General features: G+C 39.7%; 1 protein-coding gene across 1 annotated transcript in view; it reads left to right on the forward strand.

Annotated features, from left to right (window-relative positions):
- Window positions 1-353: 353 nt before the first annotated feature.
- crhr1 (corticotropin releasing hormone receptor 1) overlaps window positions 354-17,762 on the forward strand; it is a 71,408-nt gene continuing 53,999 nt past the window's right edge. Inside the window, exons 1-3 of the mRNA XM_066699980.1 lie at window positions 354-377; window positions 1,013-1,078; window positions 16,622-16,709. Coding sequence (XP_066556077.1) covers window positions 354-377; window positions 1,013-1,078; window positions 16,622-16,709 — 178 coding nt within the window. The remainder of the gene's footprint in view (window positions 378-1,012; window positions 1,079-16,621; window positions 16,710-17,762) is intronic.

Consider the following 17,762-nt stretch of genomic DNA (forward strand, 5'->3'; position numbering starts at 1 on the left):
TTTACAGGGGCTAAATGTACACATGTACACAATGTAGCGCATGTATAAAGTGGTCCTTTGCAGTTTCTCTGGGCTACATGTTCTTAAAAACTATTGATGTGTCAGAAAAAAAGAAAGAGAAAGAAAGCCTTGCGATGATGTGCCGAAACAGGCAAAATTAGCTGGACTGCACTATGGCCGCGCCAAGTGTGGAATCGATACAACACTAACTCCGAAAGACAGTGTGAAACATTTTGTCTCCTCCGGTCGCACCTAAGGAAGAGACATCACTTGGCCAAAGGCATCGGCAACGAAAGAGACCGAGATCTGTATTTTCTGCGGGAAGACTCGCCTGCTCCTTCACCGGCCGAAAAATGCTGTGCATGGAGATCCTGCAGGTGAGTGAGTGCGCCGGGCAGCCGGTGCCAAGCGGCGGCTGTGGAGAGGGCTGGAGCGCAAAGGAAACGCTGGATCGGGGTCTCTTGCTCTAGACACAATCCTGCTCCATAGCATGCATGTCTGTACAATGTGTTGAATGTTTTAATTACATCAGGAAATATATTCTTTTGAAGAAACTAGAAAACTAATGCAGCCCACTGTATCCCCCAAACATGTTTGAAAACTGGCGATTCCAGTAATTATTCATCATCATAATAAAGAGTAAAGGTTAATAAACAGTTCTGACATTTTAAGTTCATTTGTTCAAATAGTGTTTGCCTTTCAAGATTGTTGTTAAGCGTCGCCTGTACCAGACATTAAGGTACCCGTCGCCGCAAATGCTTGCTTATAATATAACAGCCTCATAGTTTATCCAAGCCCGTGCTCTTAAGCTTTGCCCCAGTCACTGACGTTTAGGAAGGGTAGTTTATTCATGTGCTGGCGTGGAGTGGTCACTCGTGGTGTCGCATTAGGATGCATGGTACAACAAGAAATCGATGTTCTGGGTAAATAGTCAATGCAAATATAGTTACAGTGCAGCCGCAGCGAGTTGAGCCCCAGTGCACCCACTGTCTGTGCCTGCGTGCGAGCACAGGAAAGGAGATTCGCCGACAACTGTCAGCCCGTCAGCTGGGGGACCCTCACCGGATCACTGGCCTCTGTATGAGGAATTGCACCCCAGATCCCTGACAATGCCTGTGCTGTGCGTTTGTCCAAGTGACAGCAGAGAAGAGGTGAGAATGCCTGACAGGGATCTCTACGCCTGGGCCACATGTGGGAGGAGGTGTCCCGACATTGATTTAAACTATTACAGACAGCTTACCATTCTGAAGTCCTTCATAAATACAACAGAATGGGCTGTGAGGGAACAGGGTGTAGCCATTTGATAAGGAAAAAGAATCTGACGTATTCCTTTCAAATTGCTTCTGTCCAATGGAGAAAAAAAATCTAATATGAATTAATAAGGGGGTTCCTAATAAGAATGAACGTGGTCATACTACTACTACTACTACTACTACTACTACTACTACTACTACTACTACTACTACCACCACGACATATTATTATGAACTGTAGTATGTATAGTAATAGATAAAGAAGAACCCCATTTGTGTATTTTACGCTCTTAGTAATTCTATAGAGAATCTGTTGATGATTTCCGATTTATTATTTTAAAGCTTCTGCAAAGTTACATATGAAATGGTGTTTATTGAAGCGTTAGATATTTTAAAACTTGTATTCGTTCCCCTTCCTCATCCTTTTAGAGAAAGACAGGGGATGTGTACACAGTGCCTGTGAGCGAACATAATCCTTCACATTTGAGTTGCCCCCCAACTCTCTCTCTCTCATCTCTCTCTCTCTCTCTCTCTCTCTCACACACACACACACTCACACACACACACACACACACACACACAGATTGGGACTTGCAGCGTTAAATAATGTAACGATTAGCATAGCGTACTCCATGTGCAACCATACGTGAATGGCAGGCCAGAGGACAGGAGAAACGCGTCCCATCCATGGATGCTAAATGTTGTTTATTTCCACCTAGATAAAATGTTAATCGTTACAAAGCGAGTAAATCATTATTGTGTGTGCATATTTGTATGAGCCGAACACCATTCCAGAAACATGCAGTGTGTTTGATATTTTAATAACTAGACAGTGTGTATTTTTCGTTTTAACAACTTTTGTAAGTGATTATCAACTTACAAAAGTACAAAACAGTGCTTCACGCCATCTGGTTTACCAATCGGGTCCATACTGGCATTGCTCCTTGTAGCTTTGCTTGTTGATGCCTTATAAACTTTTATATTTATCCTCACTTGTCCAAAGGTTAAAATTATTAATAAGCTCTGATTAGTCCAATTATTAGTTCAATTAAAGAATTGAGAGAACAAAAACTAGCAGGACATTGGGTCCCCAGGACCATGATTTGGTAACAGTGTGTTAGAATACATTGCTTCAAAAAAGTTGTATGTTAGTAGATTAGTTATTTCCTCATATTTCCTGTCATAACTTAAGTAGGCCTACATTTGAATGACTTTTGAGAACACATGAGGTAACAATTTTTTCAGTGATTTTGCAACACACTAATTGTACATTTTATTAAAACAACAAACTAATGGGTCTTGTTCTTCTTATTGGGTAAATAATAAAGTGGCGAATAATGGCAGCTGATGCAGTGTGTCTAGTGCTTTGCAAACAGTGTTGTAGTGCATGAGTTCTTCCACTCAGCAATAAAGAGAACATTCCTAGATAGACCATGAATTTGACGTGGTTAGGTGCAGCTGGCTGTATTGGCAACAGATTGAAAGATGAATACTGAATCGTAGATCGCATTTCTTCACTAAATTTGGGACTAGCAGTGGCTACCAAAGTTATTCTCCTCACTCCACCTATTGTTGAAACCATTTACCATTAAAGTCACTCGCATCTACACCCAAAACAGCATGTGTAAACATTGTATATTTACAATTTTCTCTCTACAGATTAAATTTAGTTTTTGCAGGAATACATCAGTGGGTCCACATATTTCTAGTAGATCAGTAGATAATTTCACACACAGAGAAGCAATGTACTTATGCAATTAGCATATTTCAATTTTCTCTCCTTAGTTTTTGATGACATTTACTGTAGCTTATTTTACCCTTTAAAGTGTTGAATAAAAATGAAGTACAAAAAATGTGTACATGCAACATTTTGTAATTTCACAAAACGGTACACCATAGGAAGGGTACTTTTGCAAGGCACTGTATGTACAGTATGCACACAATTTATTTGGTGTGTGTGAGAGATGATTTATTAAAATTTCGGTGTAATAACAGGAAAGAGAGAGTGGGTGGGGGGGAGTTAAAGGAAAAATATGCAAGCATTCACAAGAGGACAAACCATGTACCTAGTGTTTGAGGTTTCTATAGCTGGTCATGCATATATTCTGGGTTAAATTGTGTTGTTGTTGTTCGTTAGTTTGCCATTTTATGTTGATATATTAGACACACTGTAGACAATGTTGCAGTAGAGCATTTTCATCAGTCTCATAATTAACAAAGAGCACCAATCCTTGTGGCATGTAAATTGGTCCGAGCATTTTTATTCATTTGTGGCTGTTAATTACCTCCTAAACAGAGCTGAAAATATAACATGATTGTTTCATCTGCTACTGGAAGGCCAAGTGAATGTAAAACACGTTGCATTTTTAAATGTCTTCAGATTAATCTTATTATTAAAATGGAAATCCAAGGCTATGCATTTTAACAGACACTGCTTAGCAATGTTGGCATTTGTTTTTGGTTTCTACTTATTGAAAACATTTAACATAGTCACAAAGATTTTGACAAATATGCACTACCGTTCAAAAGTTTGGGGTCACTTAGAAATGTCCTTGTTTTCAAAAGAAAAGCAAATTTGTTGTCCATTAAAATATCAAATTGATCAGAAATACAATGTAGACATTGTTAATGTTGTAAATGACTATTGTATCTGGAAACGGCTGATTTGTATTGGAATATCTACATAGGCATACAGAGGCCCATTATCAGCAACCATCAGTCCTGTGTTCCACTGGCACGTTGTGTTTGCTAATCCAGATTTATCATTTTAAAAGGCTAATTGATCATTAGAAAACCCTTTTGCAATTATGTTAGCACAGCTGAAAACTGTTGTGCTGATTAAAGAAGCAATAAAACTGGCCTTCTATAGACTAGTTGAGTATCTGGAGCAATTGTGGGTTCGGTACAGGCTCAAAATGGCCAGAAACAAAGAACTTTCTTCTGAAACTCATCAGTCTATTCTTGTTCTGAAAAATGAAGGCTATTCCATGCGAGAAATTGCCAAGACACTGAAGATCTCATACAACGCTGTGTACTCCTCCCTTCACAGAACAGCGCAAACTGGCTCTAACCAGAATAGAAAGAGGAGTTTGAGGCCCCGGTGCACAACTGAGTAAGAGGACGAATACATTAGAGTGTCTAGTTTGAGAAACAGAGACCTCACAGGTCCTCAACTGGCAGCTTCATTAAATAGTACCTGCAAAACACCCGTCTCAACGTCAATAGTGCAGAGGCGACTCCGGGATGCAGAGTTGCAAAGAAAAAGCCATTTCTCAGACTGGCCAATAAAAATAAAAGATTAAGATGGGCAAAAGAACACAGACACTGGACAGAGGAAGATTGGAAAAAAGTATTATGGACAGACAAATCTAAGATTCTAAAGATCTAAAGATCTGCTAAAATTGCAAAGACTGTTCAATATGCATATTTAAAGTTCTATGTTAAACTGTGCAATACACAATGGCAGCCTTTTACATTGATTTCACTAATATCAGTTGGTTAAATTAGATTGATTTCTATGAATTTAGCCAATCATTTGTTGTTGTTAATAAATAATATAATAAATTATTATTATTATTATTATTATTATTATTATTATTATTATTATTATTATTATTATTATTATTATTATTATTATTATGGGTAAATAAGTCGACCATATTTATTAAAGAGGACCTCACCTGGATAATTTGCTATCAGATCCCTATCGTTCACCTGCAGACTCAATCTTCTTTATCACTATGATTTCTTTCAGATGTTCCTTTTGAAGCCTTTCTCACTGGAGCCCCTGAGTTTGCTTGGCAGTAATGGCATTTCATTTAGACTTTTACAGCAGACTGTGGAAAACCACGCACCAGATGCTCGATAGGCTCGGTGCGCAGGCTATAAACACTGTCTTCCCATGATGCACTGGCAATTTTACAACTCTGAGCTGAGTGAAAGTGATCTGTGGCAAAGTCCTTCCATTTCTATGCGATCTTGTTTGAAATCACAAGTAAAATAAATACCCAAAAAGCGGGAAAGCTCAAACTAGACCTAAAATATTTCTGCCCACCCATTGGCGATAATAAGGGAATGGCTCGTTTTTTATTTTCTTTTGTTTTGTGACATATTATTTAGCAGCACTTGCTTTAATCTTGGGCTTCTTCCATCTTTCACTACAGGCTATTTCTGTTCTTAAGTGACAAAAAAAGCCACTCAAGATTCAGGTTAAACATGAGAGGAGAACTTGGTCAATGATTCTGCTGGTCTAATGTGTATCATTAATGCAAGATTTGCATCCCCAGATAAAACCATTTACATTTATATTCAAGTTTAAATAAATACTGAAAGGCTCAGTGAAACTCCTACAGTTTTTTTTAATCTGAAATCTCCCAAAGAGACATATAGATTTATGTTTCTTCACACCAGTTTCTACGAGTTGCTGGTCGATTTAGTTTACCTTGTAACAGCTTCTGAAGAAAGATAAAAGCATGCAGAATACAGCAGAAGTGTCTAATAAGTTGAAGTAGGAGACTGGTGTCGTTCAGCCACTCCATGACTGTAATACTACAATTTCAATATAACGAGCTCAAGTGCCTCAAAGTAATTAAATACATGACAGAAAAGCTGTGTAATGGCAGTCATAAAGAAAGAATATTATCTTCCCTGTTACTGCCCACACCGCAAGCCGTGTCATTTCTTGTATTAATCATATTTAATACCCTGCAATAAAATGTTCCGCACTGTAGTTATCAAGGTCAAGTGTATTGTCAATAACGCCCTTCTTGAGAAGAACCAAAACAGTTAAACAAGCCTCAGCTGGAATGAAACAAAGCAGTGACCAATGTGTATAAATAAGACCCATTGCTCTACTGTGTGTGACAGTTACCTGGTTATATTGGGACTCAGACCTCTATCACTCCACTACAGCTGTAGTTGAAGTGTTTCTTCCTTAAGTAGTAATAACCAAATAGTCACCGTTTGGATGTGAGTTGTACGGACACCTTCTTTGCAAAGTTTCTTTTTTGTTGCAAACTTCTCTCTACCCCTTAGCTCTCATCAGCTCAGTTTCTGTTTCAGTGACTGGATCCCCAGACTACAGTGCAATTTATTTTAAAGTGTTTCAATCCAACCTGAAATGGGGTGAAGAACAGTCTGCAACTAATGTTATCCCAAATTAGGGCAGTAGTGTGGCGCACAGGGTCATGGGTTCAATCCCTGGTGGCACTGCTGTTGTACCCTTGAGCAAGGTCTCCAGTAAATGCTCAGCTGTATTAATGGGTAAATGTAAAAAAATAATGTGATATCTTGTAATAATGATTGACTGCAAAGGGGCTTGAATGTTGAGATGCAAGTGTGTAAGTTCCTGGACTCTGAGTTTGTGTTGGGACATCTCTCAGCAGTAAGTCCTAGTGGGGGAAAGATGTATTAATGTGACTGAATTGTTCATTGTTCATAAGTCAACTGGGAGTCCTGAATCAACAAAGCATGCATCACTGTGGCATGCTTTCTAAAACCCAAAACATAAAAGCGTGAAGAATTTTCAGTTTACTTTAGATTTTTCTCTGTCATGCATTTTGCATATTTCTAGTTGGACTGACGACATTGTTTGATAGGCCTGATATATTTGCTGAAAACAGTGTTTGCTTATTTCTCCGCGGTGATATGAGCACAAGATGTCAGAGTTCAAGAATAAACAAGTAGCTTTCATTTGAAGAAGACCTAGAAACCCAGGAAAATTTGTTCTGAAAGGTGTTCTGACAGTGTTCTTCCAGTCTCACACCTTTTCTGGGTGTTACCTTCATTACTGGTCACAATACTCTATATGGCTACAGCATCTCCAAATTTAGCAGCCACTCCAAAGTCAGCCATATTTGTGTCAAGTGCTTCCCTCAGACTAGCCATGAATAATGGCAAGATAAGTATATTAATTACTGACGGTCCTCCCCCTGTTTCCACCCACCCTTCCGCTTTGATCTCACTCTGTTTGACTCCCCCCCCCCCCTTTTCCCTTGATTTGAATTAACGATCCTCCCTGTCGGTAATCTCTCTTCTCCCGGGTGTCTCTGCTGTGTTTGCCACAAGCTTGGACACTGATCTGTATTTACACTCCTCAGCAGCTTTTGCCACCTCCTCAGAGATTTATATCTGACTTATTATGCACAGCTGGGAACCACTTGGCCAGGAGACACAAGCAAAGGATGTGAAACTAATGAGCATCACCTTGCACACTTTCTTATGTGTTGTCTCTCCTCAGGTATTACTTTTTGTCCGCAACACTGGATAGAGGTGTTAAAACAGCAGGCTGTATCCAGAAATGCATTTTTGTTCTCGGGATTCACAGAGACCAAATGAAGCAAACTTCACCAGTTTGTCTTTGTTTATCTTTTTCTTGTTATTTCTTAACCAGCTCTCCCAAGTTCAGATGTTCATTTCTAAGGAGCAAAGACAGAAGAAAAGCCCTATAGCCAGGCGTTCAGCTTTTATCTCTGTCAGTACTCGCAGTCCGGCCTTGTTTTGTTAGGTGGAAGAGAAAGAAAAACAAGCCAAAACAACCCTGAAGGCTCCGATTCATTCAGTTGTAATCAGGGAAGTTAAAATAAGGAAATAACAACAGATATAGCATAACTAACTAAGTAATGGCTTGGGTACAAGTGACTATTCCCAGGTAAGGCTGTCACCAGAGGTGATTCTAGGTTATGTGGGGGCCCCAGGCAAAATAAATCCTGATGGTGAAACCGGGGGGGGGGTTGCGGCGGAGTTTTCTCCCGTGAGAGTGGGGGGGAGTGCGGCAGAGCTTTTTTCCCTGAGAGCGGGGGGGGTTTCCTTTCCAATTTGGGGGGCCCCCATCAGCCCAGGGCCTAGGATGCCTAGGATGCTTACCCCCTTGCAACACCCCTGGCTGTCACCACCGATAAGGGCATCTGCTAAGAAATAAAAAAATTTAACTGCAATGGTAGGTGTATTTTAACAGTGAGAGACAGAATAACAACAAAAAAATCCAGAAAAAACGCATTTCAAAAAATGTATAAATTGATTTGCATGTTAATGAGGGAAATAAGTATTTGACCCCTTCGACTTAGTACTTGGTGGCAAAACCCTTGTTGGTAATCACAGAGGTCAGACGTTTCTTGTAGTTGGCCACCAGGTTTGCACACATCTCAGGAGGGATTTTGTCCCACTCCTCTTTGCAGATCCTCTCCAAGTGATTAAGGTTTCGAGGCTGACGTTTGGCAACTCGAACCTTCAGCTCCCTCAACAGATTTTCTATGGGATTAAGGTCTGGAGACTGGCTAGGCCACTGCAGGACCTTAATGTGCTTCTTCTTGAGCCACTCCTATGTTGCCTTAGCTGTGTGTTTTGGGTCATTGTCATGCTGGAATACCCAAACACGACCCATTTTCAATGCCCTGGCTGAGGGAAGGAGGTTCTCACCCAAGATTTGACGGTACATGGCCCCGTCCATCGTCCCTTTGATGCGGTGCAGTTGTCCTGTCCCCTTAGCAGAAAAACACCCACAAAGCATAATGTTTCCACCTCCATGTTTGACGGTGGGGATGGTGTTCTTGGGGTCATTCCTCCTCCTCCAAACACGGCGAGTTGAGTTGATGCCAAAGAGCTCGATTTTGGTCTCATCTGACCACAACACTTTCACCCAGTTCTCCTCTGAATCATTCAGATGTTGGCAAACTTCAGACGGGCCTGTACATGTGCTTTCTTGAGCAGGGGGACCTTGCGGGCGTTGCAGGATTTCAGTCCGTCACGGCGTAGTGTGTTACCAATTGTTTTCTTGGTGACTATGGTCCCAGCTGCCTTGAGATCATTAACAAGATCCTCCAGTGTAATTCTGGGCTGATTCCTCACTGTTCTCATGATCATTGAAACTCCACGAGGTGAGATCTTGCCTGGAGCCCCAGACTGAGGGAGACTGACAGTTATTTTGTGTTTCTTCCATTTGCGAATAATCGCACCAGCTGTTGTCACCTTCTCACCAAGCTGCTTGGCGATGGTCTTGTAGCCCATTCCAGCCTTGTGTAGGTCTACAATCTTGTCCCTGACATCCTTGGACAGCTCTTTGGTCTTGGCCATGGTGGAGAGTTTGGAATCTGATTGATTGCTTCTGTGGATAGGTGTCTTTTATACAGGTAACGAGCTGAGATTAGGAGCACTCCCTTTAAGAGAGTGCTCCTAATCTCAGCTCGTTACCTGTATAAAAGACACCTGGGAGCCAGAAATCTTGCTGATTGATGGGGGATGAAATACTTATTTCACTCATTAACATGCAAATCAATTTATAACTTTTTTGAAATGCGTTTTTCTGGATTTTGTTGTTATTCTGTCTCTCACTGTTAAAATACACCTACCATTAAAATTATAGACTGATCATTTCTTTGTCAGTGGGCAAACGTACAAAATCAGCAGGGGATCAAATACTTTTTTCCCTTCACTGTATATATATATATATATATATATATATATATATATATATATATATATATACAATATTTAAATCTTAAAATACATTTTTCACAGGTAATTTCCATAGTGTACTGTGAATGCCATCATATTTCCTTAAAAATAAACACGGTTGCTTTATAAGTGATGGCCCAGGAATGAGAAGGAGTTCATGGATTAGTAGTCTTGCTTGCATTACTCATTTTTCAAAGCATTGATTATTCGGGAACAGAAAGACAGATCATTTGGAGAGTTTCATTGCATTGTTAGGCCTTGACTTTCTATGGCATCCTAAGAAGTGTGTAACCTATTATGTGTATCAGTTATGATTTGTAGAATACAAAAGCCATACATTGATCACTCCATGTGTAACCTACCTGATTCATTTCACAGCTTTTACCCATAGTGCAATGCAGCTGACCTTATCAACACGGCTTATTCTGACAGGTGTTTGTCATGTAATCCTGAATGGTTTCCAATTGTTTCCAACCTTTCGGTCGCCTTTGTCTGAGGGTTATATATATTTTGTTACTCTATGTAGTTAAATAATTCTCCACATTAGTAAGCGAGAGGGCAGTAACACAGAGGGTATTTTGATCTCTCTGGAAGGTTACAGCCTTGCTCTCTTGGATCAGGTTTTTGGTGTCTGCAGTGGATCCAGTCAAAAACAGCAATTACTTGTGTGAATTAAACAGAAATATAGGATACGTTTAGAATTGTACTTAGGCTACTGTATCAGCCATCATCCTGATGATACAGGGGGAGAGTTCAGTGTTGGTCATGGTCATATATATATTTTTAATCACATTTACTGCATTTCCTATCACATTATGTTACCTTCTTAATCCAAGCTACAACATGGAAAAAAGGTGTCCGCTGTAGGTACCAGCAGGTAAGGAGCTGTTGCTACAGTAGGCTTTCATTCTTAGCTTTGCACAGATAAGAGATGACTGGGAATTGTGCTGCGGCTCCCGTCTCTGTTTCTAAGAGGGACAGTACATTCCGTGGCAAAAAGCAAACAAGAAAAAGCATGACCATTTGCTGAAATGCCAAACATGCAAGATGAGAAATCGTGAATTCACACTGTTCAACATTCAGTCCTTCGAACACGACAGTCCGAGAGCTTCTCCCAGGCTGCGCCCAGTCACCCGTTAAAACCCACGCCCTAGCTGCGGCATGTCAAATCCTGATAGCTAACAGGGTATAGTAGGCATAGCAGATCTGTTTATTCTCAAAGCCCTTTCCATGTCGATTGTCAGGCTTACGAAGTGAGGTTAGCCTCTTGAGATTAAAAAAAATGAGAATGCTAGGAGTGGAATCATACACTAGACGTCCTTCCAAATCCCTTACCATTTAACTGATATTTTACATTGCTCTTTTTCTTTTATTAAATTTGAGACTAAGTCACTTATTGAACGAGACCGACTGTGCCTGACTTCATCCTTACAAAAAAATGATTTTGAATGGGGTTATTAATGTGCTGTGTCTCAACAGGCTGAAACAGCTTTGGGAGATTAAGGCTGACACATGGTCCCAATACTTTGAACTTCTCAGTTTGGGGCGAAGATGGCAGCAACAATATATTATAGATAAATGCAGCCAAATTGAAACAATATTTTGTAGGCTTCCCCTCCCCCAACCCTTTGTCTCTTGTTAGTATCCAGGGTATCTTACCAAAGCCAAGATAATACATTAATGCTCTTCAAAACATTTGGCCTAAAAAAATAAATACATAAAAAAAGCCATTTAATGTTTTATGGTACTCTGGTTCCCCCTGTTCTGCTGGCAACTAAAATATTTTATATTTAGTGAGGTAATTCAATTTGAAACTAAATGGAACTGACAGAACAGATAACCATTGTAAATGGACTCTCTCGTTACCAGTAGATGGATGGAATTTCTCTTTGCCTGGGGTAATATAGGTTATATATTAGGCCCGGTGATATCTGGAACTGAATTATCTCAAAAGCTTTAAGATTGAGGTTTAGATCAGCAATGGGGACCCATCAGTATTTTAAACTGCAGTTTCCACTAGACTAGCTTTAACCCCCAGGCCTGATCTTTGGACACTCTGCACGTTAAACTTGGTGGGCTTCCAAAATTACAAGGCAGATATGATAGGGAATTGACAGACAACTTGTGGTCATAAACCGCTCTCGACACACTCGACATGGGAACATTTAACTTAATATAAACAAACCCATTTCCCAGACTTCTGGTCTTTAGAATCCCAAGGACAACAGAGATGATTTTGGTCATTGTTGGGTTTTTTTATTTTGTTTTTTTATACAAGACATAGTTTTAGAGATGACAGCTTGAATGCCCCCCCCCATGAGACTGAGATTCTCCACATAGTCTGCTGAGGAGTTTAAGGTTGAAAAATAAATAGCACCTAATTAACAGACAATGGCTGTTGCTCTTCGAGGCCTGTCAACCATATATAAGCTTGTATAACCGATTGTGCTTGCACCTCAGCGATGCAATTTATATTGATGGGATTTCCAAGGGCTGGTACTGGTACTATTTACTTTACTTGATGTGTGCATTTACAGGGGTTACTAAACCTCTAGGATTGTCCAAGAGTTTCCAGGAATTAACTGCAGACATGAACCCTAATCCTGTGTGGAACATTAGTATTGTAGAGTTCGGATTGGTTTTTGGATTAAATTTTGGACTGACTATAATTAGGTTTAGATGTGACTGCAGGTAAAATTCGATGCATGTAGTGTTGGTATTTTAAAGTAGTATTTTGACATATATGTTAACAAGGTTACCTTCTGTGATAGGCTAGGGTTAGAGTCCCCAGTAAATTTTCAAAACTAAATAATTGTAATCGCATTACATAGAGCAAGAGAGGGGTCCTTACTCATATTGGAAACAGTCGTTTAAGTCTAAGGCACAGATTGTTAAAATATGTGTTCTGCGTTAATGTCGTTGCAATAAATAACCAAAATGGCCATCAACATTTTCTGGGTCTTTCTGGTTGTGATCAAATTAAAATTGAAAGTTGTAGAAAAAAGTTCCTGAAAAGCCTTAGGCCATGATCCCTACCCTTAATTAAAACAGGAGAGCTTTCTGTGGTTCCATGTTCTACAGCACTTCTGCAAAAGCATACCAAGCGAAAACGAATGTGTCGCCCACTGCAAACTTAATGGCACTCATATACATTTTTTTCTTGTTTTTTGACATTTTCTTTTGAAGGGAACCAAAGTCACTTCTGCCACTAGATTGTTTCCAGCTCAGTAACTATAATCTCTCCCAGCCTTCACAAATATAAACGCTTTGTCAGCATTGTGCCTACTGCAATTACGTATGCATTTTATTAATGCCATGGTGAAAAATGGATTGCCTTAGAAGTCTTGTTTCTCTTATTTTGATTTACCCAGGGCATTGTTGGCTTACCCGATTTACTAAGAAGTATAACAGAAGCATTTTGCTTTCAAAAATATACATTTTGCTGTTGCTCTCGTTGTTGTATATCCTGGCACCATTCGGCTCTGAATGCTTAATTTTTTGCAAAACGGCAATGTCTTTGCGCTAATCATGTAAATACTGATCACATTGAGGAATTAATCAATTATAAAGTTATTATTACCCACAATGGTGCAGCCAGAACTGAAAACCAATGGAAGAAAATACTCCCCCCTGACAATTTATGATGCAGTCATTTATGTCCTCAGCCCGAGCAGCTTTTAGTAGTTATGCTTAACATCTTTCCGCACAGTTTTATGGCAGATCCATGTTGTGTGTATATCTGTGAATCTAAAACCCAAGGTGTTTGTTCCCTCACATTAACTCTGAACAATTGCCCACTGCACTCCATTACTGGAGTGGGACCCTGATTGGGGGGGACTCATTCAAAAGGAGCAGTCCCCTTTCTTTAGAGGACAAATTACAGGATAGTGGGGCAACTGCAACTGTACTGTCTGTTGTACTGTAGGAATGTTTTGTAAGTCAGTGTGGGGTTTCTGACATGCAACCCAGTAGCTACCATGGGTGGGGAATTAGCATTGCCCCACAGAGGGTGGTCCTGTGATATGAGCCATGTTATAGCCCACATCCTGCCCACATCTCTGCTTCCAAAAACACACTGGGATTTCTTGGAGATTACGGACCGTTTCCTCAGCAGTGAGGGTCCCAAACTGACTTACATTGGAGAATTACCTGTACGGTTCAAACGACCAGGACTCTGTGAGGATGAAGGAGATTACAAACTGGTTTTAGTCTATCACTGTGTAACATGCACAGCAGTTAATCTGCAACTACCCAACAGCAAATAGCTACTGCATTAAATCCAGTGGGAATCCCCTTGTGCTGTAAATTGCAGTGGCTTATCCCTGTACTTAAATGTGTCAGCTTAGAGTGTGGATTTAAGGATTCTAGAACAGTGTAATATTCCAATAATAAATATATTGTTTAACGGCTTCTCTAAATCCAAACAGCCAGGATTTGGATGAGCACAGCTGATGAGCATGTACCATAAACTGTTTGGCTTACCTTGCTGCTGAAGGATAATTTATGAGGTGGGTGGTCATACTACATTTTGTAAGATGTGAAAGAACGTATTAGGTGTTTTGTATCAAAATTATATCATAATGAAGCATTTACTGCATTTACTCATGTCTTAATCAGCATTAACTCCTTGTGAACAGCGCCTGAGTGAGAGGCAAACAGCTTCATTTGATTTATGTATGCCACCCAGAAGCTGATGTGTGTTCTAGCCCATCCTTGGGGTATTGGAATCACATTATGGTCCCCACTTCTGCAGCTCTTTGCCTTTCTGTCTCAAGAACTCCTAGAAATCTCCTTGGTGACCTGTCGTGTGTTCAGCAGGGAATACCCAAGTCATTACTGCGTCCGCAAAACTTCAGGTCAAGACATGCTGTCTGCCTTCTTGGGAGGAAACTCAGATGTGTGGTGTGCTGGCCAGTCTGCTCAACTCGAGTTGTGGAGAGATTATCAGATAAACTGTCCAGTCTGTAATACCCCTCCAGGCCCCCATTACGTCCAATGCACAAATATAATGCAAAGAATTTAGACCATGAGCAGTTATGTCCGCCTGTCTTAAGGCAGGTATATTGGGGTGGATACTCCTAACTGTATATTTCGCTGCTGCTGCTGCTGCTACTACTACTAATGAAAATACTGTGAAGAGGATGCAGCATACTATCTTTCAATTACTTTTTAGTTACTCCCTGCATTGAAGATTCAATTAACACTACTGAGATATAATACATTTTATACAGATTCGTGGCTTCTTTCAGAAAGTCGGAGTTAACGCAGAGCATACTGCAGCCTTTTTGGAAATGCTGGGCTGTCACTTATCTAATTCCCTTCGCGGAGATGTGTAAAAGAAATCCAGCTGAATTGGAAAAAGCTGTAAAGAATGCTCCATATGAATAGTCATTTCTGTCTCAGCTGCAGGAAAGGGAGAATTGTCTTCCTTGTATTCCATTGCGGAACATTTGGAGAGATGCTTCTTCACTTGGGTGTAACACTGGGTTCATGCACAGAGGCTTGCCAGCATGTTTATTTCCTCAGGAAAAGAGAGATACTTTTTAATTACTATTTTGCTGCTGAAACCCAAATTAGAACAAGCTCCCTGGGGCCAGAACATTTGGCTTGTGTTTGATGCTCTTGATGTAGAAACAAGCATTACATTTCAATTAATATAATAACGGAGGGAGTGTTATCCCACTCCGGATCTTAGTTTACTGCAGAACAATAACTGCTGAAATTCTGCAAATAAAAGGGGGGCAGCATAAAATATAACAATGTCAAATGTACTGATTGTACACCGATTGCAGGTTATTATTACTCTGGCACGCACAGGGAGATCGGAGTTGAACATTAGTGTTAATCAATCATCCGCATGCGTCTCCACACACCTTAGCAAACAGTTTGATAGAAGTATTACAAGAGATTTATTTTACGTTCCTCAGTGGTTGGTACTGAGTGAACATGATCATTGACCGCTGTAAAAATACAATTACCATTTCCAGTAATAAATTGCCAGAGTTGACTTGTAAAGTTGACACCATTTGGAGTCTGACAGAATGCACGAAGAGGAAAAATATAAATGACTAGAAATTACTTCAGCTGCACAGTGATATGCTATAATGGCCAGCACGATTATGCCTGAAAACACTGCAGTTGGCAAAACAATTATACTTTTAATTTACTTCTGCCCCAAGTATCACCTGTTGCTTTTACAACCTTAGCTATTAGACCTCTCTTACCATAAATCTCACACAGTGTGAGTGTGCACAGCAATAATAGAACAGATTGAGAAAATATTAATCAGCATAGATTTTTCTGGGGGAGACCGATTCACTCCACAAAATATGTACTGCATATATAGTCAAAATAGGCTAACAATTTTTAGAATGTATTTTAGATATTGTATGACTGAATTTAAAAAGCATTAGGCATGCCTCTGCCGCAGTTTAAACTGTCATTGTTGTTTGTACAAATTGGAGGTGTGAAATTACAGCTCATTGTGAATAATATAAATTCTGTTCAGCAGGACACTCTGTACGACAGTTAGCTGCTACAACACGAGGTGGCAAGTTTTGCAACAGTAGAGAGAGAAAACCCCGCATGGGAAAACAAATGCAGCTTCAGCCTGCAGTGATTCAGTTCAGATTTGGACACAGAAAATTAAAAATTGGGCTTTGGCTCCATAATCAATATTTAAATAGATTACCTCGCTGTGCTTTATAAATTGCTAGTGGAATCCTTTATAGCTCTTATAAGAAATGTTTGTTTTTTCCATTTGTCTGTATATAATAATTTCTAACTCCAAAGCACTCCAGAAATCTCCATAAACCTTAAACTGAGGGTTACTTTTTCAAGTGTTTTAACCCAAGTCTGGATAAAAAAAGATTAATTCTTTCTGTGCCTCTCTCTGTCTCTCTTTTCTTGGTTTGCAGGTACTTATTATTTGGATTACTGTAATCTCGGGGGCAGTTCCTGATCTGTCTTGTGATGCCTTGCTCATACTATCAGGAAACATCACAGGTAGGTGCATACTGGTGTTGTCTGGCTATATACTACTGTGTCTGGATTGCAATAATCTCTGGAACTGGCAGCTTTCCATCAAAATCATTGACAGTGTCCGGATAGCTCACTGACTGTATTGTGAGCAATAGGAGAAAAAACAATATTTGAAGTTTGATCAATATTAAACAGGGTACCTCAGCCATTGTCAGTCTTTTCATGGCTATCTGACAGGGCTGGAAGAATGAGGTGACTCCATGTGCCTCTCATGCCCAGAGGTGTGGCTCTCTCTCTGATTAAGCAGGTGGAGTGAGAGAAAAACAACATAATTTTCTTACTTAAGAAACATGAAAAGACGTAGTGTAAACATAGTAAGATTTAGACTGATGTGGTGTTCAGGGTGCTTCATGTGCCTGGGGTTTGAATCTGGACCAAGTCTGACTACACTGGACAAATGGCATGTTTTGTATATATATCTGTATATGGTTTGAGATTCCAATTTTGTTTTGTTTTATAGTAGGCAGAGGGGATGTACAACAGCCATCTGTTACTTTGTGCCCCATTTGACTCTCATATCCTTCCACAATAATTTAAAGAATACAGCTTGTGTGTAAAAATGCTGGGATTTATTTTATCACAAGTATGCTAAACACTGACAGGCTGTTAATAGTTCATACAAAATAAAATGAATAAATAAAGCAGCTTATGACTCTGTAAGTAAGATTCCAATTTGAATTTTTCCTTTATTCTGACTGTGCTTAATCCAGGCATAAATCTAACATCAATTCCCTAGAATTGGATTAGGCTTTAAACTCTGTATGTATAGTTTAACCCTTTGATTGAAGGGGTGTGCTTGGACATATGCTCTCATAAAAGCCTTTCCTAGAAGACATGTATAAAAAAATAAACGAATTGAACAGTTACAAACCCATGAAAGGAAACATTCAAATTGCCATTATTTGCTGTTTTGAATTCCCCTTTGGTAATCTCCATTGTTGGAGCACATAAAAAAAGCACTGTAAATCATCAATTGCATTTTGTCATTTTGTAATTTTTGTTTGCAAAATATCACTA

This window comes from Amia ocellicauda, chromosome 3, assembly GCF_036373705.1.
Source record: "Amia ocellicauda isolate fAmiCal2 chromosome 3, fAmiCal2.hap1, whole genome shotgun sequence".
Classification (NCBI taxonomy): Eukaryota; Metazoa; Chordata; class Actinopteri; order Amiiformes; family Amiidae; genus Amia; species Amia ocellicauda.